Source organism: Glycine max, chromosome 18, assembly GCF_000004515.6.
Source record: "Glycine max cultivar Williams 82 chromosome 18, Glycine_max_v4.0, whole genome shotgun sequence".
Lineage (NCBI taxonomy): Eukaryota > Viridiplantae > Streptophyta > Magnoliopsida > Fabales > Fabaceae > Glycine > Glycine max.
The window spans coordinates 6029178-6048395 of NC_038254.2; the positions used below are offsets into that span (position 1 = coordinate 6029178).

Genomic DNA, 19218 nt, shown 5'->3' on the forward strand with positions numbered 1-19218 from the left:
AGAGTAATATTTTTATTTATATAAAGACTTATTTGCTTGATTTTATTTATTATGCATGAGGTATTTTTAGACTAATATAATTTTTGAAATTTTATACTCTTTTTAGTATGAGCTATTATTTTAATGAAGGACGTTGCAAGGAGCATGTACTAGTTGCACATTTTACAACATCAGAAGACACTCTTTTGATGAGAGACACATGACTTTGGTAAGGAGGTAGAGGATTCTTAACAATGCAAAACTGGGAAGGAGGTCTTGCAACTAAGGGTAACGTTGTCCATTCTAGTGTTTAAATTTTTGTATGGGTGTCGAAAGCAAATTTAAGACGTGCAGGTAGCATTTGCCATTGTATGAAAGTTTGCTTCATAGCTTTAGTTTTTTTATTGGTAGGAATTGAAGACAACAATATCAGGGAATTTACAATAACTCATAAACCTTACTCAACCGATTAAGTTAGACCCCCTTAACACATGTGGCCTTAGTTGTATATACTTTCCTAATTTCTTCATTTTCCATTTAATTTTATTTTTTAATTCCATCATTTATATTTACTCTAAACATCCAAACATATCCGAATACTAGTACTAGGTAACGGAAAAATAATTATATGAAAGATAATAAACAAGGAACAAATATAACTTTTACTAGTATGTACCAAAAATGTATAACCCTTACTAGTCCTTCATAGAAAGAACCAAGACCACATTGATAATTTGGACTTTGGGGCTTCAACTAACTAGAACTTATACATAAGAGATTTTCTTTCTGCATCCAATATTTTTTTTCAACACATCTAACAATAAAAGGAAAAAAATAAAAAATACTCTTACATATAACACATACGGATTGACAATCCATATAAGACTTACGGAAGCCTCATACGGATCCATAAGAGGCTTATGTATTACTGATTACCAATCTGTAAGACCTGTCAATATGTATGGGCTTACGGATTAATAATCCGTATGACCTATATTATTAGATCAACATTAATTATTTCAAAATTTATTATGTAAACGTGTATTTAATATACATAAGAAATTTTAGTGTTATATATATATATTGACGTTATTTATTTTTTAGCACAATTGATCTATCAGTTCAATTGGTTAAAATGACATGCTAATAACCTGAAAATCACAGCTTCACTGTTTTTTAACATTTACAATAACCTTCTTTGTAGAAAAACATGGTATAACATTTTTCATATAATTAAGGGATTAGTGTAATGTATAATGAGTGTTAATATAATATTTTTCAAACAATTTAGGAGTTAAAATAGGGATAGAAACAAAAGAAAAAATATGTGTAATTTTATGAGATTTCAGGGATGATAAGTAGGTCTAATTTACTCAAAAATTATTTACTATTCATAACAAAAAGAATTCATGATTAAAAAATTAATATAATCCCATTATGGTTTATCAAGAGTATTATAGAAACTATTTCATTATTAAAAAAGAAAAAAAATATATTTTAGTCTTTATACTTTTAAATTGATGATTTTTGTTTTCAAAGTTAAAAAAACATGTGAATTTAATTTTTATTCTTTAAGAAATCACCATATTTTTTAAAATTATGAGATTTTTTTTTTACGATCTATAACAATTCTCTACTCGACTTACACAAGATTATCCATGATAGAAGATAGTATATAAAAAAAAAATCATTTTGTCAATATTAATTAAAACAATCATAGATAATCAATGAAGCAAGACTTAAAAGTGTTGGACAAATAATGACTAACAATGTTGTTATTTGTAAGGGAAAATTGGACTCACCCCCCTTAGGTTTTTTATAAATAGCACTCACACATTCTTTAATTTTTAAATAAAAACTCACATCCCTTTTGTTTTTACTAAAGTGACACTTATATCCCTTCACGAAAATACTGTCTTACATTATACTCTTTCTAGTCTTTTTTTTTAATAAAAGAATAATGTATATTACCTTAAAACTTGTTTCTTATAAAAAAACAAAGGTAGTTCATGAAATGTTACATAATTTTTTTAAATCTTTTTATGTAAATACATTTCAAAATTACAGTCAACATTAAAGAATGATTTTGTTACAATCAAATGCTAGAGAGGAGAAAAAGATGTAGAGAAATACGGGAGTGGTGGTGGTTTGGTTGAGACTAGATGCAGAGAATTGTTTTTTAAAAATTGATGTGTCCATAGATAACATTTTCCACTCTATAACGAAAAGATCTGGGAGGAAATGGTACCATGTACTATGTCCGATTGTCCGCTGCTGCTGTGCAGTTTTCGATGTGCTTTTCTATTTCATCTTATTTTCTTCAATCAAATTATTTCTACTGCTACTCTATCATATCACATTTCTTACATATTTTTCTTTTTTTTCTCTTTTCACATATTCTCTTCTATTTCCTTTTTTTCTCCACACAACTAAATACACCCAAAGATAACTTCTCACTGCATTTTTGTGCTAAAATTGCGTTTTTCATTCTGCAAAGTGTAACCACGTGTAAAATGATGTAAGACAGCAGAAAACAGAACTGATATAGAAGAGTTTAAGGTTTGAAGTTGAACAGCTTGTGAATGTGACACTGACACGCCTTGCTTTTCCATTTTTGGATTAAACAAAGTTACAAAACCATGAAATCCTCACATTCATACGCAAAACCCATTTTTCTCTTTCACTTGACTCACTTCACTTGTTCTTCAAGCATGGTACCTTCATTCAGTTTGACTTTGAAGCCCTCGGAATCCGCTCCATCTCCATTATTCTACTTCATCACCGCTTCTCTCCCACATGGAACCGCCCCTGATTCACACTATCACCTTAATTGCTCTTCCCTTTCTTTCTCCCTTTGCGTGTTCTTCAAAAAGTTTGAATCTTCATGTGGTGATTTCCCCTTTTCCGCAACTGGGTGGTGGGCACGGTTTTTCCATTCCCCTGGCAGTTTTTTCTTACTTTATCTCCATGTGGGTTTTCGCCATTTAGTTCAAGTTTGAATCTTTGTGGATGATCACGCCGTGGGCACTGTGTGAGATAGTTATCCTGTGCACAAGTGAGAACCCCATTTTGTTTTTTCTTTCTTCTGTTGGTTGAGTTTTTGTCTGTTTTTTGCTGCTGTTTTGGTTTTGTAATCATGGTTTTTGTTGGTTTGGTGCTAATGCTGGTCTTTCATGTGTTGTTTGTTTCTTTTGTGCTGAATTGCCGGTTTCATTTCATCATGGTTTTTGTTCTTGGCTGTGGTGACGGTTTTATTGGAACTTGAAAATTGCATGACGCATCACATGTTTATGTTTGCAATCCTTTTTTCGATATGAAATGAAATTGTGTAGGAAAATGAAAGGACTCTCCTAATTGATGAACTTGATTGTTGATTGTTTGTTGTTGGAAAAAATTTCAAGTACTCCCCCTATACTCAAAACTGTTAAAATTTTATTTAATTTGTATTTATAATTTATAATATTGTATTCAATGTGAAACATGAATTTGAACACCACTCTCAAAGTTTTCATTCCCTTGTAGTGTAGTAGTTATTTTGCTCAGCATGTATTTTATAGTTTGTATGTTTTCGTTAAATTTGCATCAAGTAACTGCTCCATCTTTTCTGACTTGTTTTTTATTTGTCTCATTTTCCTTATTGCCAGGTTAAGGATATGTCGTCTGATTTTAAGTTAGACATTTTTTCTCAGCATGATTCTGAAGAACCCGGGTTAGGCACCACCATAACATCGAAAATGTTTCTAGATGAAAAGGCTAATTCTGTACAAACAATTCGTGAGCAAGGAAAGTTGTCAATCAACAACTTTGCCACAAATGCAGAGCGCAGAACTTTGAATGATAGGTGTGAAAAAAATCTTCTTTTCCTTCCACATTTTTAATTCTTAAAAATCCTTTTATTTTTTTCATTGAATTCCAGCTCTGCGGCTTATCTCTATGTATCTATGCATTTTCCTGTCTTTTCTTTCATTTCTATTCTGTTACTGTAAATTTCGCTAAGCAGATGTCATGTTTGTATCATTTTTTTTTTAAATCTAGTTCACTCAATTGCTCCATGATATTTTTTCTTTACATTTTTGGTGTTTGAAAATTCTTGTTTGAGTTATGGGTTTTTGGGTGCATGTTTTAACCTTATAATGCTATGATTGTTGATTTATTAAATAATAATAGTGGTGCTTAAGTAATATGTTGCACACAGATTTCTGAAAGCAAATAAAGCTACAATTGGTGATAATGTCAGTCTTCTTGATGAGGAGGAAAGGCATCATTTGCATGGATCAGCTAAGAAGTCTGGACCTCTTATCTCAGGAGCGGCCTACTGTATTTCTTCTTGCTCCATGATAATGCTGAACAAAATTGTTTTATCAGGTTATAATTTTGATGCAGGAATATCATTGATGTTTTATCAAGTAAGTTAGTTTCTGTCCTTGTTTTTGCTCTGAGTGTTAAATCATGGCAAGAGGTTCTAATCAGACTATAATTCTTAAGAATGATAGTTTCTCAGCTTCTTGGCTTTACTTCTTTCCTGGAGCTTATTGTAAATGCAAAATCAATCATGTGAGCTTTATTCTTCCTTGTACTTTGCAGAACTTTATCGCTACTCTAGTTGTTGTTCTGTTGTCTCTCTCTGGTCGAATTTCAGTTGAAAAGCTCAGTTGGAGGCTGATCAGGGCCTGGATCCCTGTCAATGTGATATTCATTGGCATGCTTGTCTCAGGCATGTATAGGTATAGAATAAACTTTGCTCTTTGTATATTTTATCAACACCTATAGAGATGTTGAACTTGAACCTAATTAGTAAAACATGTTTTAAAGGACCAGCACAACTTGTTATTGTTCTGGTGCTCTGTCTGTTAGTCAATGATCATGCATCTTGTGTTGCTCGTATTTATACATAATGTCTGCTGGTTCATTTTTCTTTTCAGTTTGAAATACATAAATGTTGCCATGGTGACTATTCTCAAGAACATGACAAATATCTTAACAGCAATTGGAGAATTGTATTTATTTCGGAAACGTCAGAGTCCCAAAGTGTGGACTGCAATGTTTATGATGGTAAATGGAATTCTTAAATCGTACTCGTTGGCGTGCTGTATTTTTGGACAATTTGAGTTTTGTTACGACTTACTGGTTAGGAGTTAAGACCATGTGTTGGATAACATTAACATCTGATGTCTCCACTATATTTCAATCTTGGTGTTGGATGGCTAAATGCCTAAATCATCTTGTTATATGAAAATTACATGCTTGTGTAGTAGTAAAACTCTAGCAGTTAGTTCAAATTATCAGATTGTAAGTTTTTGCTCAATCAAGGTGAAACATGCTGGATATTTTATAATACAAATGCAACAATCCTTGATAATACCATGCTTGTGAAGCCTCTCTCTGTTCTGACATTTATGGGTAACTCTGAATAATTGGACAATGTTTGCTGTTTCATCAGCTCAGAAATCACAAAAGAAAATGCTGATAGTTTGATTTATTCATCAATTTATGTGCCTTCCTATAAAAAATCATCATTAATCTATATTATTTATTAACGTGCTGATAGTCTTATTAGTATTACTCTTCTGTGAAGTATTAGTATACAAGTTTCTGAAGTCTTTTTTGCCTTCTCTATACATAATTCATACAGATTATCTCTGCTGTGAGCGGTGGTATTACAGATCTCTCCTTTGATGCAGTTGGTTATACCTGGCAGATTATCAATTGTGTTCTAACTGCAAGTTATTCAGTATGTGTATTTATCCTTTGTTTTCATCCTATATTCTGTAAGAGACTTCTAAGTTTGATACTGGCATTGATATCTTTGAGAAGAGAGCCTTCTTTGGGTCAAATTTCAGTTATGTCCAACCTAAGCTTTGATTAAATGTTTTCCTTTTTGTCTCAGCTTACCCTTAGGCGGGTAATGGATGAAGCAAAAAACGCAACAAAATCTGGATCTCTTAATGAAGTGTCAATGGTGTTGCTGAACAACTCATTGTCTTTACCTTTTGCCATCATCTTGATTTTCCTTTTTGGCGAGTGGGATTATGTAATACATGCGTGAGTGAATATGTTTCTTTACTTTAGAATTCAATTAGCCCTTTTGCATCCTCACCATGATTTTCGTTTTGATTTCCAGTGACGTAGTTAAACTGCCGATATTTTGGGTGGTTGCAACAGCCAGTGGACTGCTTGGACTTTCCATCAGCTTTACCTCAATGTGGTTCTTACATCAAACTAGCCCTACAACATATAGGTAATTTTATGGAGTTGAAATTCAATACGTAGATAGTCTTCCTATGAGACACAGGAAAGGAACGTATACCACCATATAAATATGTGGTGTCTTGTGGATAAATCTAGGGACAGGAAAGGATGCCAAGGATTTTAGTGAACATACAAACAGACTAAATTCTCTTGCATTGAACTAAATTTGATGGTTTCAATTATTTATTCTGATTTGAGTTCTTTTTCCATCCATTAATGTCTAGTAAGTTTGTGCATGTTTTACAGTCTTGTAGGTTCCTTAAACAAGATTCCAATCTCTATTGCTGGCATTTTAGTGTTCAAAGTTCCTCTCAGTGTATCAAATTTATTCAGCATTTTGTTTGGTAATTTATCAGCAAAACCACTCTACATTTTTCTTTTGGGAATGTTTCTCTTCCTTTTAATCTTATTAACTTGTACAAAAAATGCACACTATTTTCAGGTCTTTTTGCTGGTGTACTCTTTGCAAGAGCCAAGATGTCGTGATAACAGCAAGCCAATGAAGTGTGAGAATTAATACATTTATGACAATTATATAGGGTTTTGATTAAGCCGTGCAAATGCAACTCTTAATATAGCATTCAAACGTGGAATAAATATCTGATACACCTATAAGGGAAGTATCAATTATCAAATTTTCCTGGCATAGGAATCATGAGCAGGCAAGACTGTTCCTAGTTATATCTTATTTATTTTTTGTAGTTATATTCGAATTCTACACAGGAACTATATATAACACCGAATGTATTACTTGTTGTTGATGATATTATTCTGTAAATGGTTATGCAATTTTGTTCTTGATGTGATATTATTCTCTGAAAAAAAAAAAACACCTGAAAATATAAATAGATTCTTTGACAAATTAATCGACTATCCAATTTAACTACTTAAGGCATCAAGTGATAACTTCGTTTTTGAGCTTATACGTTGTCCTTTTAAGCAGGCCTAATTCTCATTCAAGCTTGGTGCTTTGTCCATTTGAAGTGCTTTAACATTTTTTTGAGTTTAGAAAAGATTTTGTCCATGCACACAGTAAAAATATATGTTTTTGCTATGTCTAGATTTTAGACAAGATTTTCTCAAGATACTCCTAACAAAAGTAGGTTTTTGCTGTGTATTTTGACAAGATTTTGTTAAAATATACAACAAAAACTTGCCTTTGTCGCATAAATTAAGCTCGGAACCCTCGTCTGCGTAAGCTCCCACACTTAGGTCGTTGTTGTTCCGTTTCTCATCTTTGTCCCCCTCATGCTCCTCATCTACTTCTCGCAAGTTCTCTACGTCTTCCAAATTTTTATGTGACTAATTATTGTTTTATCGACAAGTGCTAAAGTCTGATTTGTGATTTTTCACATAATGAATTGAATTTGAATGAGTGACTGGAAATTAAATAGTAATGTGCTTTGAAATGGTAGCGGTGATTTGGTAGTGTCACTTCTTAATTCGATGGAGAGATTAGGATTTTTCAATTGCATTGCAGACTCGATTATACACTTCTGTTGGAATTTGAGTAGAATCTTTAGTTTCAAATGTTATTAGAAGAATCATTCTTCATCTAGATATTGATCTTAGTATTAATTTCTCTCTATTGTTGTGAGTAAATTGAGTGTGATACATGTAAAAATTAAACTTAGATTTGGTTTGGTTTGAATTTAACTTGGATGTGGGATTAGCGATTTATGATAGTTTTTAGTGGCAAAAATATGTTTAAGACCTTTCAAACAAGTTACTCAAGTAATTTATGGTTTATGTGACTTTTATGGTAAAAACATAATGAAATAAAATAATAATAAAAGTAACAACATCTTGGACAGAAAAAATGTTTGGGGATGTTGATCAGGCTCTGCAAAGTTTAAGTTTAAGGGCCGAAATCATAAATGTCAAAAAATTCAGAAAAAAATATAATTTATCCTAATAAATTGTAGAAACATATGTTATATATATCATTATATTATTATTAGTGTTATATTTGTGTCATTATTTTTTTATAGTTTTAAATTTTTTTTTAGTTGTAGAAATTTTATTTTTTAATACTTTTTAATTATTTTTTATTTTTAGTTATTTTTTGAGTATTTTTTTATATTACATGATTTCATAATGGAGCATGATAAGATAGAATATTTGACTGATCAATTTTCAGTTTATAACAACTTTTTATAATCTAAAAATCAAAATAAACTGAAAGTGAAAACTCAAAATATAAACTGCATTTAATTTTTAATAATTTTGAAATTGAAAACAGAAAACCATCCCAAATGGGGTCGAAATTATATTACGCTAAATTATATATTTAATTTCAATATATTCCTTCCGTTTCTTTTTGTGTTTTTACACAAAAATCAAGAAATGTAATAGCTTTTTTAATTTGAATAAAATATTTTTTTCTTTTTCATTTCTAGTTCACAAGTGTAAATTATTACTCTTTCCATTTCTTTAAATTGTTCTCCGGAAAAAAATATTTCTATTTATCTGTGATTTTTAAAATATAAGGTTACATTATTTTTTTTAATTATACCCTTACATTAATTATTTTATACATATTAATTATTTATTGATGGATAATTTGGTGGACAGAAACACAAATATAAACTATTGTTGGAGAGATAACGTGTAGTGAAAGTGAATTTACAGGGTTATAATAGGAAAGGACCAAACAATTTCATAAAAAAATTATTAGTTTCCGTGGTTTTTGCAAATAAAATTAATTCAATTATTTAGAAAGAGAGAGAGAGTAATGATAAGGTGAAATATAAGAGTTTAATTAACAAAACGGTAATTACTATTAACTTTACAAACAACAGGAAAATAATTTTTTTCTTTAAAAAATTCAATAATAAAAAAGGAACAAGGGAGTATTATATAATAAAGTTTGAAAAAGTGTGGAATTTTCGCAAGATTTAAAATAGCGTTAATGCTATTAGAAAAATAAACTAACTTTCATGAAAATATTTATTAAGTAGGTAAAAGTTTTACATTTTTCTTCCTTAGTTTAGGCGAACCCCCTCGAGATATGTTGAAGCTTTTGGCTGCTCATGCCAGGCTTACTCCACTCTAGATATTGTAATTTTTTTGCTTCTTTTGTTGCTTTAGCATACATTACCAAAAAGTTCCAGTTTAAAATAGAAAACAACATCAAACTTACTTATGGTGTTGATTATACAAAAAATTTGTCTTATATGCAATATAATTAGGGAAAGAATATATGTTAGACCAAGGATGAATCCAGGAAAATATTAAAAGAGGATCTGAATTTTTTTTACATGACTATTTAAATATTGTATTTCTAATAAATAATAAGTTTTAAGAATATTTATTATTAATCTTATGGATAAAATTAGAGATATGAACTATTACAATTAAAAATTTAAGCTAATATCAATTAAAAACTTATTTTTCTTATTTATTTTCTTTTTTTAAAATTTTCTTTTTTTTCTTATATTTATACAAAGGGTCCCAAGGGAGGGGTGCAACCCTTGGATCCATCCCTATGTTAAACCATGTATGAAGGAATTTATTTTATCTATAAGAATGTAAATGTTTATGATTATTGATGTCTCAACGGTTTACACTCTGCAACATTTTACACGGTAATATTTCATTCAATATTCTTATTGGTCAAAACTTTTAACTAGTCAGAACCCTCTTTAGGTAATCCTTTCTGAAACTTCGATAACCAATTATGACAACGGTCGACTGCTCTCAAGATAATTGACTATCTCCACAAATCAACATGGAACTTTTCACGATGCTTTATCTTCAATCACACGCTTTTTGAGAAATTTTTCAGAAGATCGATCATTCATCTCATAACTACTCCAAACTAAATATACTTAGTTGTGAAGTTTTTAAATGATAGGTCACTGAAAAGTAGATGCATCTTGTTAGTTTATGTAGTACCAATTAATTCATTTAAATCATCATTAATTGTATATCTCATCCATGCATAGTTTCCATATTCCTCTCATTCTAGTATGCTTTGTTTGGTGTTACAAGAATTGAACTTAGGTACTAGGGTTTACAACTACTCACGCCCATTACTCAACCAATTAAGCTATACATCTTTAGTTTGCTTATTATATGTTGTCTGTCATTCCAGTATATTTACTAAATAAACTAATTCAAGATTTTAAATAAAATATTTAATTTAAAAAGTTAAGTTTTAACTCTTTCAATAAGATTTTTATGTCTATTAATACTTAGTGATCTATATAGCAAATAACTCAATTTCTCTTAAATCAGGTATTGACTTTAGTTTTGTAAATGAAAAACATGTGCTGAAAGAGATTTATTTAATTAATTGATTTTGTCTAATTCAACTGTCAATAGCTACAATTTTTTAAGGCAAAAGAAAGGAATGTCATTATTGGACCATGGATGAAACGATCCCAACTAAGTTGGCACTCTAACAACCACAAATCAAATATAACACCCCCTTAATAGAGACAAACTTTAAAGTTTAGTATAACTTTTGAATAATAAAACTCAAAAAATTCTTTTATTGCCAATGAATTGTTCAATTTAAATTATTATTATTATTATGTAACTTGATCAAATTCATGTCTATTATTTTGTTCTTTGTTTTTCCCCAAGAAAAAAGTCATTTATGATAAATGCGAACAATACGTGTTCAAAATATTTGTGTTGGTATCATCACATATCAATGCCATTTCACAAGGAAATTCCAAATCCATGTCGGGCATAAATAACATGTAAATTGTATTAAATTCTATCATTGTTAAAGTGCTAATTAATAGTCAAGTCAAAGAGAGATATAAAAGTAGTGTTATGCCTTTTTTTTTTCTTCCTATCAAGAGGCACATCTTTTCTTATAATGCTCATCCATAAAGTGTAAGTGCTAAGGAGGTACTGCGTACATACCTCGTATTAATACAAATAAGGTGCTCCTATTCCATTGATCCTAGATTACTGAATGAAGATTAAAGAAAAATAAAATAGGCATGTTATTGTTTAGATATTCAATTTCTATGTATGGATTGTTTAACATTCTCTAAACTACTTGATTGATTATTAATCTCATGATCATTATAAAAATGTGATGAACATTCCTCACATAAAGTGTCCCTTAGGTACTTTTGCATTACAATGTAGTATTAAAAATATTTTCCCACATTTGGCCTTTTGTGTTGGTTTTTCTTTGTGACCCTTCTGTGTCTCACAATCTTGTTTTAAGTATCTCTATTTCACTCAATTCCTTTACTTTTTTCCTAGCTATCATCAGTCTTTTAGTTTGGAATGCTAGAAAATATAGCTAGGAAATATGTAGACTTTTTTCCTTGTGCTTTTACTTTCTTGAATTTGTTATTTTTATCTGATAGTGCCTGTAACGCTTTCTCTAATGTTTATGGGCATATGGGTTGGGTGGTAGAAAGATTAGGATAGGATTATGTTTTCTACAACCTTATTTGTGTCAAGTTTCTATTATGCCCCCTCACATTGTTGCCATGATAATCCTTAAGGACTATTGTGATGCCAACACTAATTGATGCTCAATTAAATTTGTTCAATCAATATTCAATACTTTGCCCAATTACTTCCATTGTCTTTACTAAGTTCATCTTTTTTAATGAAATTTGTGAAGTTTTCATTTATTTTAACTTTTAATAGCTTTGCTACTGATACCATGTTAGATTTCATCTTAAAACCAATTGGCATTAAGTGAAGTTGCCCAACAGATATATAAGCCGCACTCCAAGGATTGAGGCAGCCGATGTGGGACTTGGGTATTTCCCAATACTTTTGTGCCAGGATGAGGACTGAGAGGAGAATACAAATTTTCAATATTAGTAGGATTATGCATTTTTCTCGAAAGTCAGTGGTTAGTTCTGTAGGCAGAAATTTGGAGAAATATCAACTTGATGGAGTCATATTTGGTTGCAAGAAGAGTACATTGCAAGAATGTCAAGCAAAACAACTCTTTGGTTATTCTTTCACAATTTTGCAGTTGATTGTCTTTGTTGTAGCATTTGTAATAGATTGATAACAATTAGTATCAGTTTACTTGGAAGAATAAATGATATTTTAAATTCAAAATTTGTTAACATGCAACACTGAAATATTTTGCTTGAAATTAGGTTGAATAATATGATAATATCATGAAATCATTAGTGTTAACAATGAAATCCCTCATTTTGAGGGTGGGGTCATGATATCATCAAGTCGGTAATTTGTGTTTTAGAGGATTACCAGCTAGCCATTTTTCCTATGTGAAGAATAGCCTACCAATTTTTTTGTTCAACTACAGTGACAAAAAGCTCCATGGAATTTTTGAGGCATCTAGCAAGGGGAAAATGTACATAGACCCTTATGCATGGATTGATGATGATTTAGCTTTGGAAAGAACACAATATCCTGCACATGTATCACTTCCTATATCTACCAACCAAACTCTTAATTCACATGGTTCATGATAATAGTGGTCATGTCATGATTAATCAAAAAGGCCCCTGCATTCTCTGTTGTTAATGTTAAAGGTTAAAATTCATGTTCGGGTTTAGTGCCAGTTGAAGATAAATTTGCACGAGTAATTGTAAAAAACTACTACTCCAACAACCATTTTTTGTTTGAGTTAGATCACAAACAAGCAAGCAAGCTCAGTTCATTACCTGCTTCTTTAGCATTTGCCTCTGATTGTAATCTGAAGTGGAAAACTATATCTCCATCTCTTCCATCAACTCTTAAGGAAGGTGAAGCAATTGAAGCACCTGAGCATTTTACTAGCACAAGAGAACAAAATCTACTCAAATTACTTCTACTTTTGATGGAGACATTAAGCCATTGGATACTAAAGCAATAGTGAAGGAGGTGAATGAGAATGAGATGAACCTTGTGAGAAACTAAAGAAATTGGCTCTTGGCCATTTGAATCAAGACCTCTCTTTGTCTGACAATGTAGATGACACTCCTGATGAGAAGAATATTATATTGGTGTGCTGTGGAAAGAAAGGATCATATGGATGCCAATAGGTTTAGAAAAGGAAGAGAGTTCAAGCAGCATCAGAATACCCATGTGTATGAGGCAGATGAATGAAAATATATTTAAGGCTTAATTATACATTTAATGTTTTGGTCCATCATTTGTAAAAAAAAAAAAAAAAGTTTTGGTCCCTAAATATGCCATTTCTATTTTAGTTTTATTTAATTTTTATTCATTTTTGTCTTACATATGACAAAAACATAGTACATTTAATCTTTTGTCGAGGAATAAAACACAAGTTTTTTTAATAAATGGAATTTATTTAAAAATCACCATAACATGTGTAAGCCTACGTTTAATGCAATAATTAATTGTGTTTTCATGCAACTAACCTTAATGCATTTATAGTTGATGCAAGAAGTTGAAGAACTGCCGGCTTTCAAAATAATACAACACAAAAGAATTGTTACCTGGAACAGAAGCTGTTAATCCTTTCTTAATTTATATTGATGTCAGCTAAATTTTATCATATTTTCCAATTGTTCCTTCATCTCTTGCATCTTTGAGTATATTGTTGCATGCATAAAAATGGATACGATCTTCATCGTTGATAGTCATGGATGGACCAAACATTTGGAACTTCTTAATTTACCTAATTTATGGATTCATGTTAAGTAGTTATCACACCATAGAACTTCAACTTTTGTGTTTGCTTGTAATCCTCAAATATGCATACCATGTGCTGGTTTGGTTCTTCTTAGTTCTTACTAATTAACTTTGTTACCTGATTCTAAATTTTTCATTCTAGTTTAGCCACTTTTTCATAAAATTCTGGTCTCAACTCATAAATGATTCCCTCTTTTGTCTTTCTATTCATGTAGTGGCTATAATAGATCCAAATTTTTATCCCTCATAAAGTTCAACATCATACATACGTAACTTACTCACACGGGAAAAAAATTACTAAAACAGTCATCAAGAGAGAAATGACGATAACAAAAGTTAAAAAAGTGTTGATATTTGGTTGGATAAGGAATTAAAACTAAGGACAAATTAAATTGAGATATGTAGACAACAACTTAAAACCATGAACATAATAATCATTTTCAATAAGCCTTTGTACCTTCAATTGTACTCAATTTCTATTTTTCATATCATAAACGTCTATGCTTATTCTGTCTATATCATTCTCATTCTAGGTGGAGGCAGAATCGAAAATCCAACATCTAATGGACGGTTGGACATTGTTAGAACCAACATTTAATTTCCCTCCGACTCATGTTAATACATCCGCTTGCATGAAGAATGAGTGAAGATCTCATTAATAGTAATTAATACATCTAAAGTGAATTTATGTTTTTTATAATTATTAGAATATAAAAAACTCATTTGTTTCTTATATATAAGGAATAAGAGAAAATACAAATCTTTATTATATGAGTTACAAAAGTGAAACTCTTATTTTGATCAAATAATAACATAAAACTTATTTAAGAAATCTCATTGAAACTTTGTCCATTCATTAGTAAATAGAGAAAGTATTAAACACACTCGTACAATCATGGTATGAGGGTGGTTAATGGTTTAAATGTGAAAAGAAATTTAAAAAAATGAAATAAATAGAAAACAAGAGAAAATAAGTACCCAAAAAAAGAGAGTAAAGTTTTAAGTTTCCTAGATTAAGAGAAAAAAAATAAAGAGAATGAAACATTAATTGTCTCTATTTATTCGGTTTAAGTAAAAAAAGAAATAAGTAAAAATATATATAATTATGTTAAATTATATTTAATTTTTTTACTATAATAAAATAAAGTTAAAAGTGAGACTACTTTCATTATCACATGTGAAAACTCACTACTTTCTCATTTCTTTGCAAATGGAGAGAAGTAACCATATGCAAGTCCCTCGAATATGAAATTTTAAGGGGGTTATTTATCGATCTGGGTTCTTTTATAAAGTGTACTAGTATGATGTATGTGCTCATGCACGGATTACTATACATACATACATATATATATATATATATATATATATATATATTATTTGCTCATTTTTTTATGAATTGAAGTTATAAGTAAAATATTTGCATTATCATTTTAATAAAAATATCCGTAGTATTTACACATGCACTTAAATACAAATGTTTGAAAAAAATATATATATATACCTATCTATCTATAAATATGACACATATTAGTTTATGATAACGTATAATAATATAACATATTTGAGTCTCTTAATAATCATAATTTTTGAAACATTTCCTTGAAAAAACATGAGTAATGTTTAAAAGTTTCAAAATTTTAAGAAATAAAAAATAGATTTTAAATAAAAAATATACAAATTAGAGTTAATTAATTAAATTAATAATTATAAATTTAAAATAAATACTCATATATCGTTTTTTTTTATGTTTTGATTATTTTAAAAATGGTCAAAATAGTTGTTTTTATAAATTAATCATGAGTTATTGGTTTGTTTTAGTCTTTTTTAGTTTCAGGATTAATGGGTAAATATGGACCATTGGGCCGCGTACGTCTTGATTGAGCCTATACTCAACTGAGCGGAAGGGCCATCCTCAATATTTTGAAGGCAATTGCTTGGGACACTTACTATTTTTGCTGGTACATACAACAGTTTTTCAAAATACCAAAAATGTCTTTATGAGTATTTTCAATTATAAATAGCATATTAGCTTTTTCATTTTGGTAGCGCCTTTTTTTTTTTCTGTAAAACCACACTCCCTTAGTGTAACTTGTTTCCATTAGTGCCCTTTTTATGAGTGTTTGTTGTCGCAGGTGATGTACGTCCATTATTTACGAATATACGATGAAGTTTGATGATTTTTCATCTCCAGAAAAGAAGAGGTGCGTATTAAAAAAAAATTCAAAACATATGGATTGACAATCTGTATGATTCATACGGATTAACAATTCGTATGAACCATATGGATTGCCAATCCGTATGTTTTGATTTTATTTTTAAATTATAATTTTTTTATACAGTTAATTTATTTACAAAGTTTGATAGTTAAAAAATTTTGACATTGTATTTAGATGTTTATTACAGTAATTAATAGTTAAACAAATTTGATATTTAATTTAATGATGTATTTGGATGTTTATTATAGTGATTGAAAACTAAAAAAATATTGTATGTAATTGAATGTTATATTTAGATGTTTATTACAACAATTAATAATTAAATAAATTTGTTTTTTTGTACATATGTAAATTTTTATTAAACTTATGATTTTTATTTACAATTTATATATGTAAATAAATTAATTATTAGATAAAAATTAATTATCACAAAATTTATTATGTAAATTTACATATGCATTAAATATACATTAGAAATTTTAGTGTTATATATAACGACATTAATCATTTTATAACATAATTGGTCTATTAGTTCATTTGGTGCATAACATGAAAGTCACTGGTTTGATTTCTACTTGGATCATTAATTTTAAATTGATCTATTAATTTAATTGGCTTAGGAAAGGATAAAACTGGAATTTCATATGCTATGCGAGATGTATCAGCAAAAATACTAGGTGTCGCTAAGAATTTCATATTTTGTCACACTTATTAATAAGTCAAAAAGACTAACTTTTTAATAATATTTTCTATATAATATTCAAAATTGTCTTCTTAAGATATTTAAATTTCTTTTATCTGGACAAATACATGTTAGTTAATTACCATCGATATTAATAGCGGAATACAAATGAAAAAGGAAGAGGCTGAAAAAAAAAGAAAAATGAAATTATATTTAGTTTATGTCATTTAAACACATGTGGTGGCACAAATTAATGGTGGAAGATTTAAGGTAGATGCGCGTAAAAACCGAGATTCGATTCTCATTAGTGTTTGTAAAAAAAATAAAAATTAGCAAATTTATTCTTTAAATATGCGCTATATGTATGATAGATATTTTCTTAAATTTAAATTTATAGAGAAAAGCAGTTATATTTAGCCTCCTGGGTCTATTGGAGATCCATATATAACATGCCTTAATGAATATCTATTATATGTATGAGTTGCAAACATACGTAAAGAATAATTGTAATCTTTAACCTAAAATGTCCATGTCATCATAATTCATTTATTTCATGAATTTCAAAGTTTAATAGACGTTGAGCAAGTAATAAAAAAGACATAACGGAAACAGCCATGAAGGAAAATTACTGCAAACAACGTTACAGTTTAGCCTAATAACAAAAGAAAGCATAGGCTTTTCCATCAAATTGGATTAATGTTGTTTTGGTTCCCTAAATTTAAGTTTGTTTTTTATCCTTAATTTAGAAAAAAATAAAATTTAAGTCCTCATAACTATGTGTTGGTTTTGTCAAAATAAAAACTATGTAATCAGCAAAAAAAACTATTTTTTTGATGGTTTAGACATATGATGATTTTTTATCGTAGAAGAAACTAAAAACAATATTTTTCAAAATTGAAATATTAAATTTGAAAGAAAATATAAATTTAAGGGACCAAAAACAACAATAACCTAAATTTAAAGAACCAAAAACATATTTAAACTGAACAATAATTTTCCAACAAAATAAGAACCTTGCATCTGTCACTTTTTTCTGGAAAATATTTTTACAAGATAGGACAATAAAATGTTGTTTCTTTATTTTATTTTTAAAACTTTAAAATGTATTTTTGATGTGTATACAAGAGACAAGAAAATTAACTAATTACACACAATTCATGCAACATGTAATTTTTTTTATGTTCACATAATGCTATTGTTTTTCTATTACACTTTTTTTTACACCTGTTAGTCATTGTAGAAAAACTTTTTATCTTGAAATATAATAAATGCACCGGTGAATGATAGATAAGAAAAATATATAATATTTTCACAACATGAGAGTGAAATATGTGTGGAAAATAGAGAAGATGGCAAAATGGAAAAAATATATGATGAGTGAGCAGATTGAAAATAAAGATAATAAAAATTATATATATATATATATATATATATATATATATATATATATATATATATATATATATATATATAAATGAAATGTTAGAAAAAAGAGATGTTAAAAAAATTAGAATTAGATACATAAAAAGTAATGTATTTATTCAATAAAAAACACGTTCCTATATGTCATAGCACACTCGAATATCAATAAATAATTTCGATTTTTAGACATTTTCATAATATAAATACTCATCTCTCATTTCTTATTACATCATATTGCCTGTTATATTTATCACTTCTCTTTTTTTTTTCTTTTTTTTTTTGCATTTTTTTATTATAAAAAGAGCAATTTTTTTTATAGCAATTTCTCTTTAGTAACATCATATAATTTGACATGCAAAAGAAATAGTGTTTTGCACCCTACCTCTCTGCTTCTTTCGAGAAATCAGAGGTGAAAAATGAGTTCTCCAACAATTCATAAATAAGGTGGGACTTTTAAAAATTTAGGACATAAGATAATTCGAACCAATTTGATTCGACTGGATGGGCTAGACTAAACTCATAATATAAGCCTGAAAAAATCAGGTATATTTTGTCCACTATTATTTATTTTTTAATTTTAATTTTTCAAAAGATTTATAATTTTAACTTAAAAGAATTATTCAATTTGACTTGACCCAATGGACTAGGTTGGTCCAACAAACTTGCAATTTGACCCGAATTCATACCTCCAATCAACGGTTTTAAGCCTAACAACCTTTTGATCATCTCTATGAAAAATTATTTCATAATTTGAAACCATCATATCATATAGTTGAATATTATTAATTTTTTTTATTGTAAATTAGAAACTTGACTTAATGTCAAGTAGGGATGGAAATCAGCCAAGCCAAACCAAATTTTACTAGGCTTGAGTTCGGCCTGAGTTGAATACGTAAGGCTTGAACTTGGCTCATTACCTGTCATAGGTTTTTTTTTTTAAGGCTCAGCTCGGCTTATATAAAAGCCCGACTTGCCCACGAGCCTATTTAAAAGCCTGCTTAAAGACGTCTTTGATTAATTAATTATTTTAAAACCTAGTGAAATACTAACTAAAAAAAGAAACTTATAAAA

The 19218-nt window shown here is 29.1% G+C and overlaps 1 protein-coding gene across 4 annotated transcripts; it reads left to right on the forward strand.

Annotated features, from left to right (window-relative positions):
• The first annotated feature begins 2096 nt into the window (after positions 1-2096).
• On the forward strand, positions 2097-7017 carry LOC100785777 (GDP-mannose transporter GONST2). Of its 4 annotated transcripts, none has more exons than XM_041012086.1 (10): positions 2098-2272; positions 3624-3820; positions 4175-4385; positions 4465-4703; positions 4902-5031; positions 5612-5710; positions 5867-6021; positions 6101-6217; positions 6475-6572; positions 6671-7017. In XM_041012086.1, the coding sequence occupies exons 2-10, from the start codon at positions 3633-3635 to the stop codon at positions 6712-6714; spliced, it is 1281 nt and encodes a 426-aa protein (XP_040868020.1). In that variant the 5' UTR covers positions 2098-2272; positions 3624-3632; the 3' UTR covers positions 6715-7017. The 4 variants fall into 4 exon arrangements, 3 of the variants coding, with proteins under 3 accessions (XP_040868020.1, XP_025982398.1, XP_006602100.1); XM_026126613.2 differs by having other exon boundaries at positions 2100-3034; XM_006602037.4 differs by having other exon boundaries at positions 2102-3034; positions 4564-4703.
• Positions 7018-19218: the final 12201 nt, after the last annotated feature.

Excerpts from the sequence above, each read along its gene's own strand:
- LOC100785777 (XM_041012086.1), top strand. The coding sequence starts at position 3,633 with ATGTCGTCTGATTTTAAGTTAGACATTTTTTCTCAGCATGATTCTGAA. Across the intron at positions 5,711-5,866 it reads TTCTAACTGCAAGTTATTCA|CTTACCCTTAGGCGGGTAAT; the intron begins GTATGTGTATTT and ends TTTTTGTCTCAG. Across the intron at positions 6,573-6,670 it reads TTTATTCAGCATTTTGTTTG|GTCTTTTTGCTGGTGTACTC; the intron begins GTAATTTATCAG and ends CACTATTTTCAG.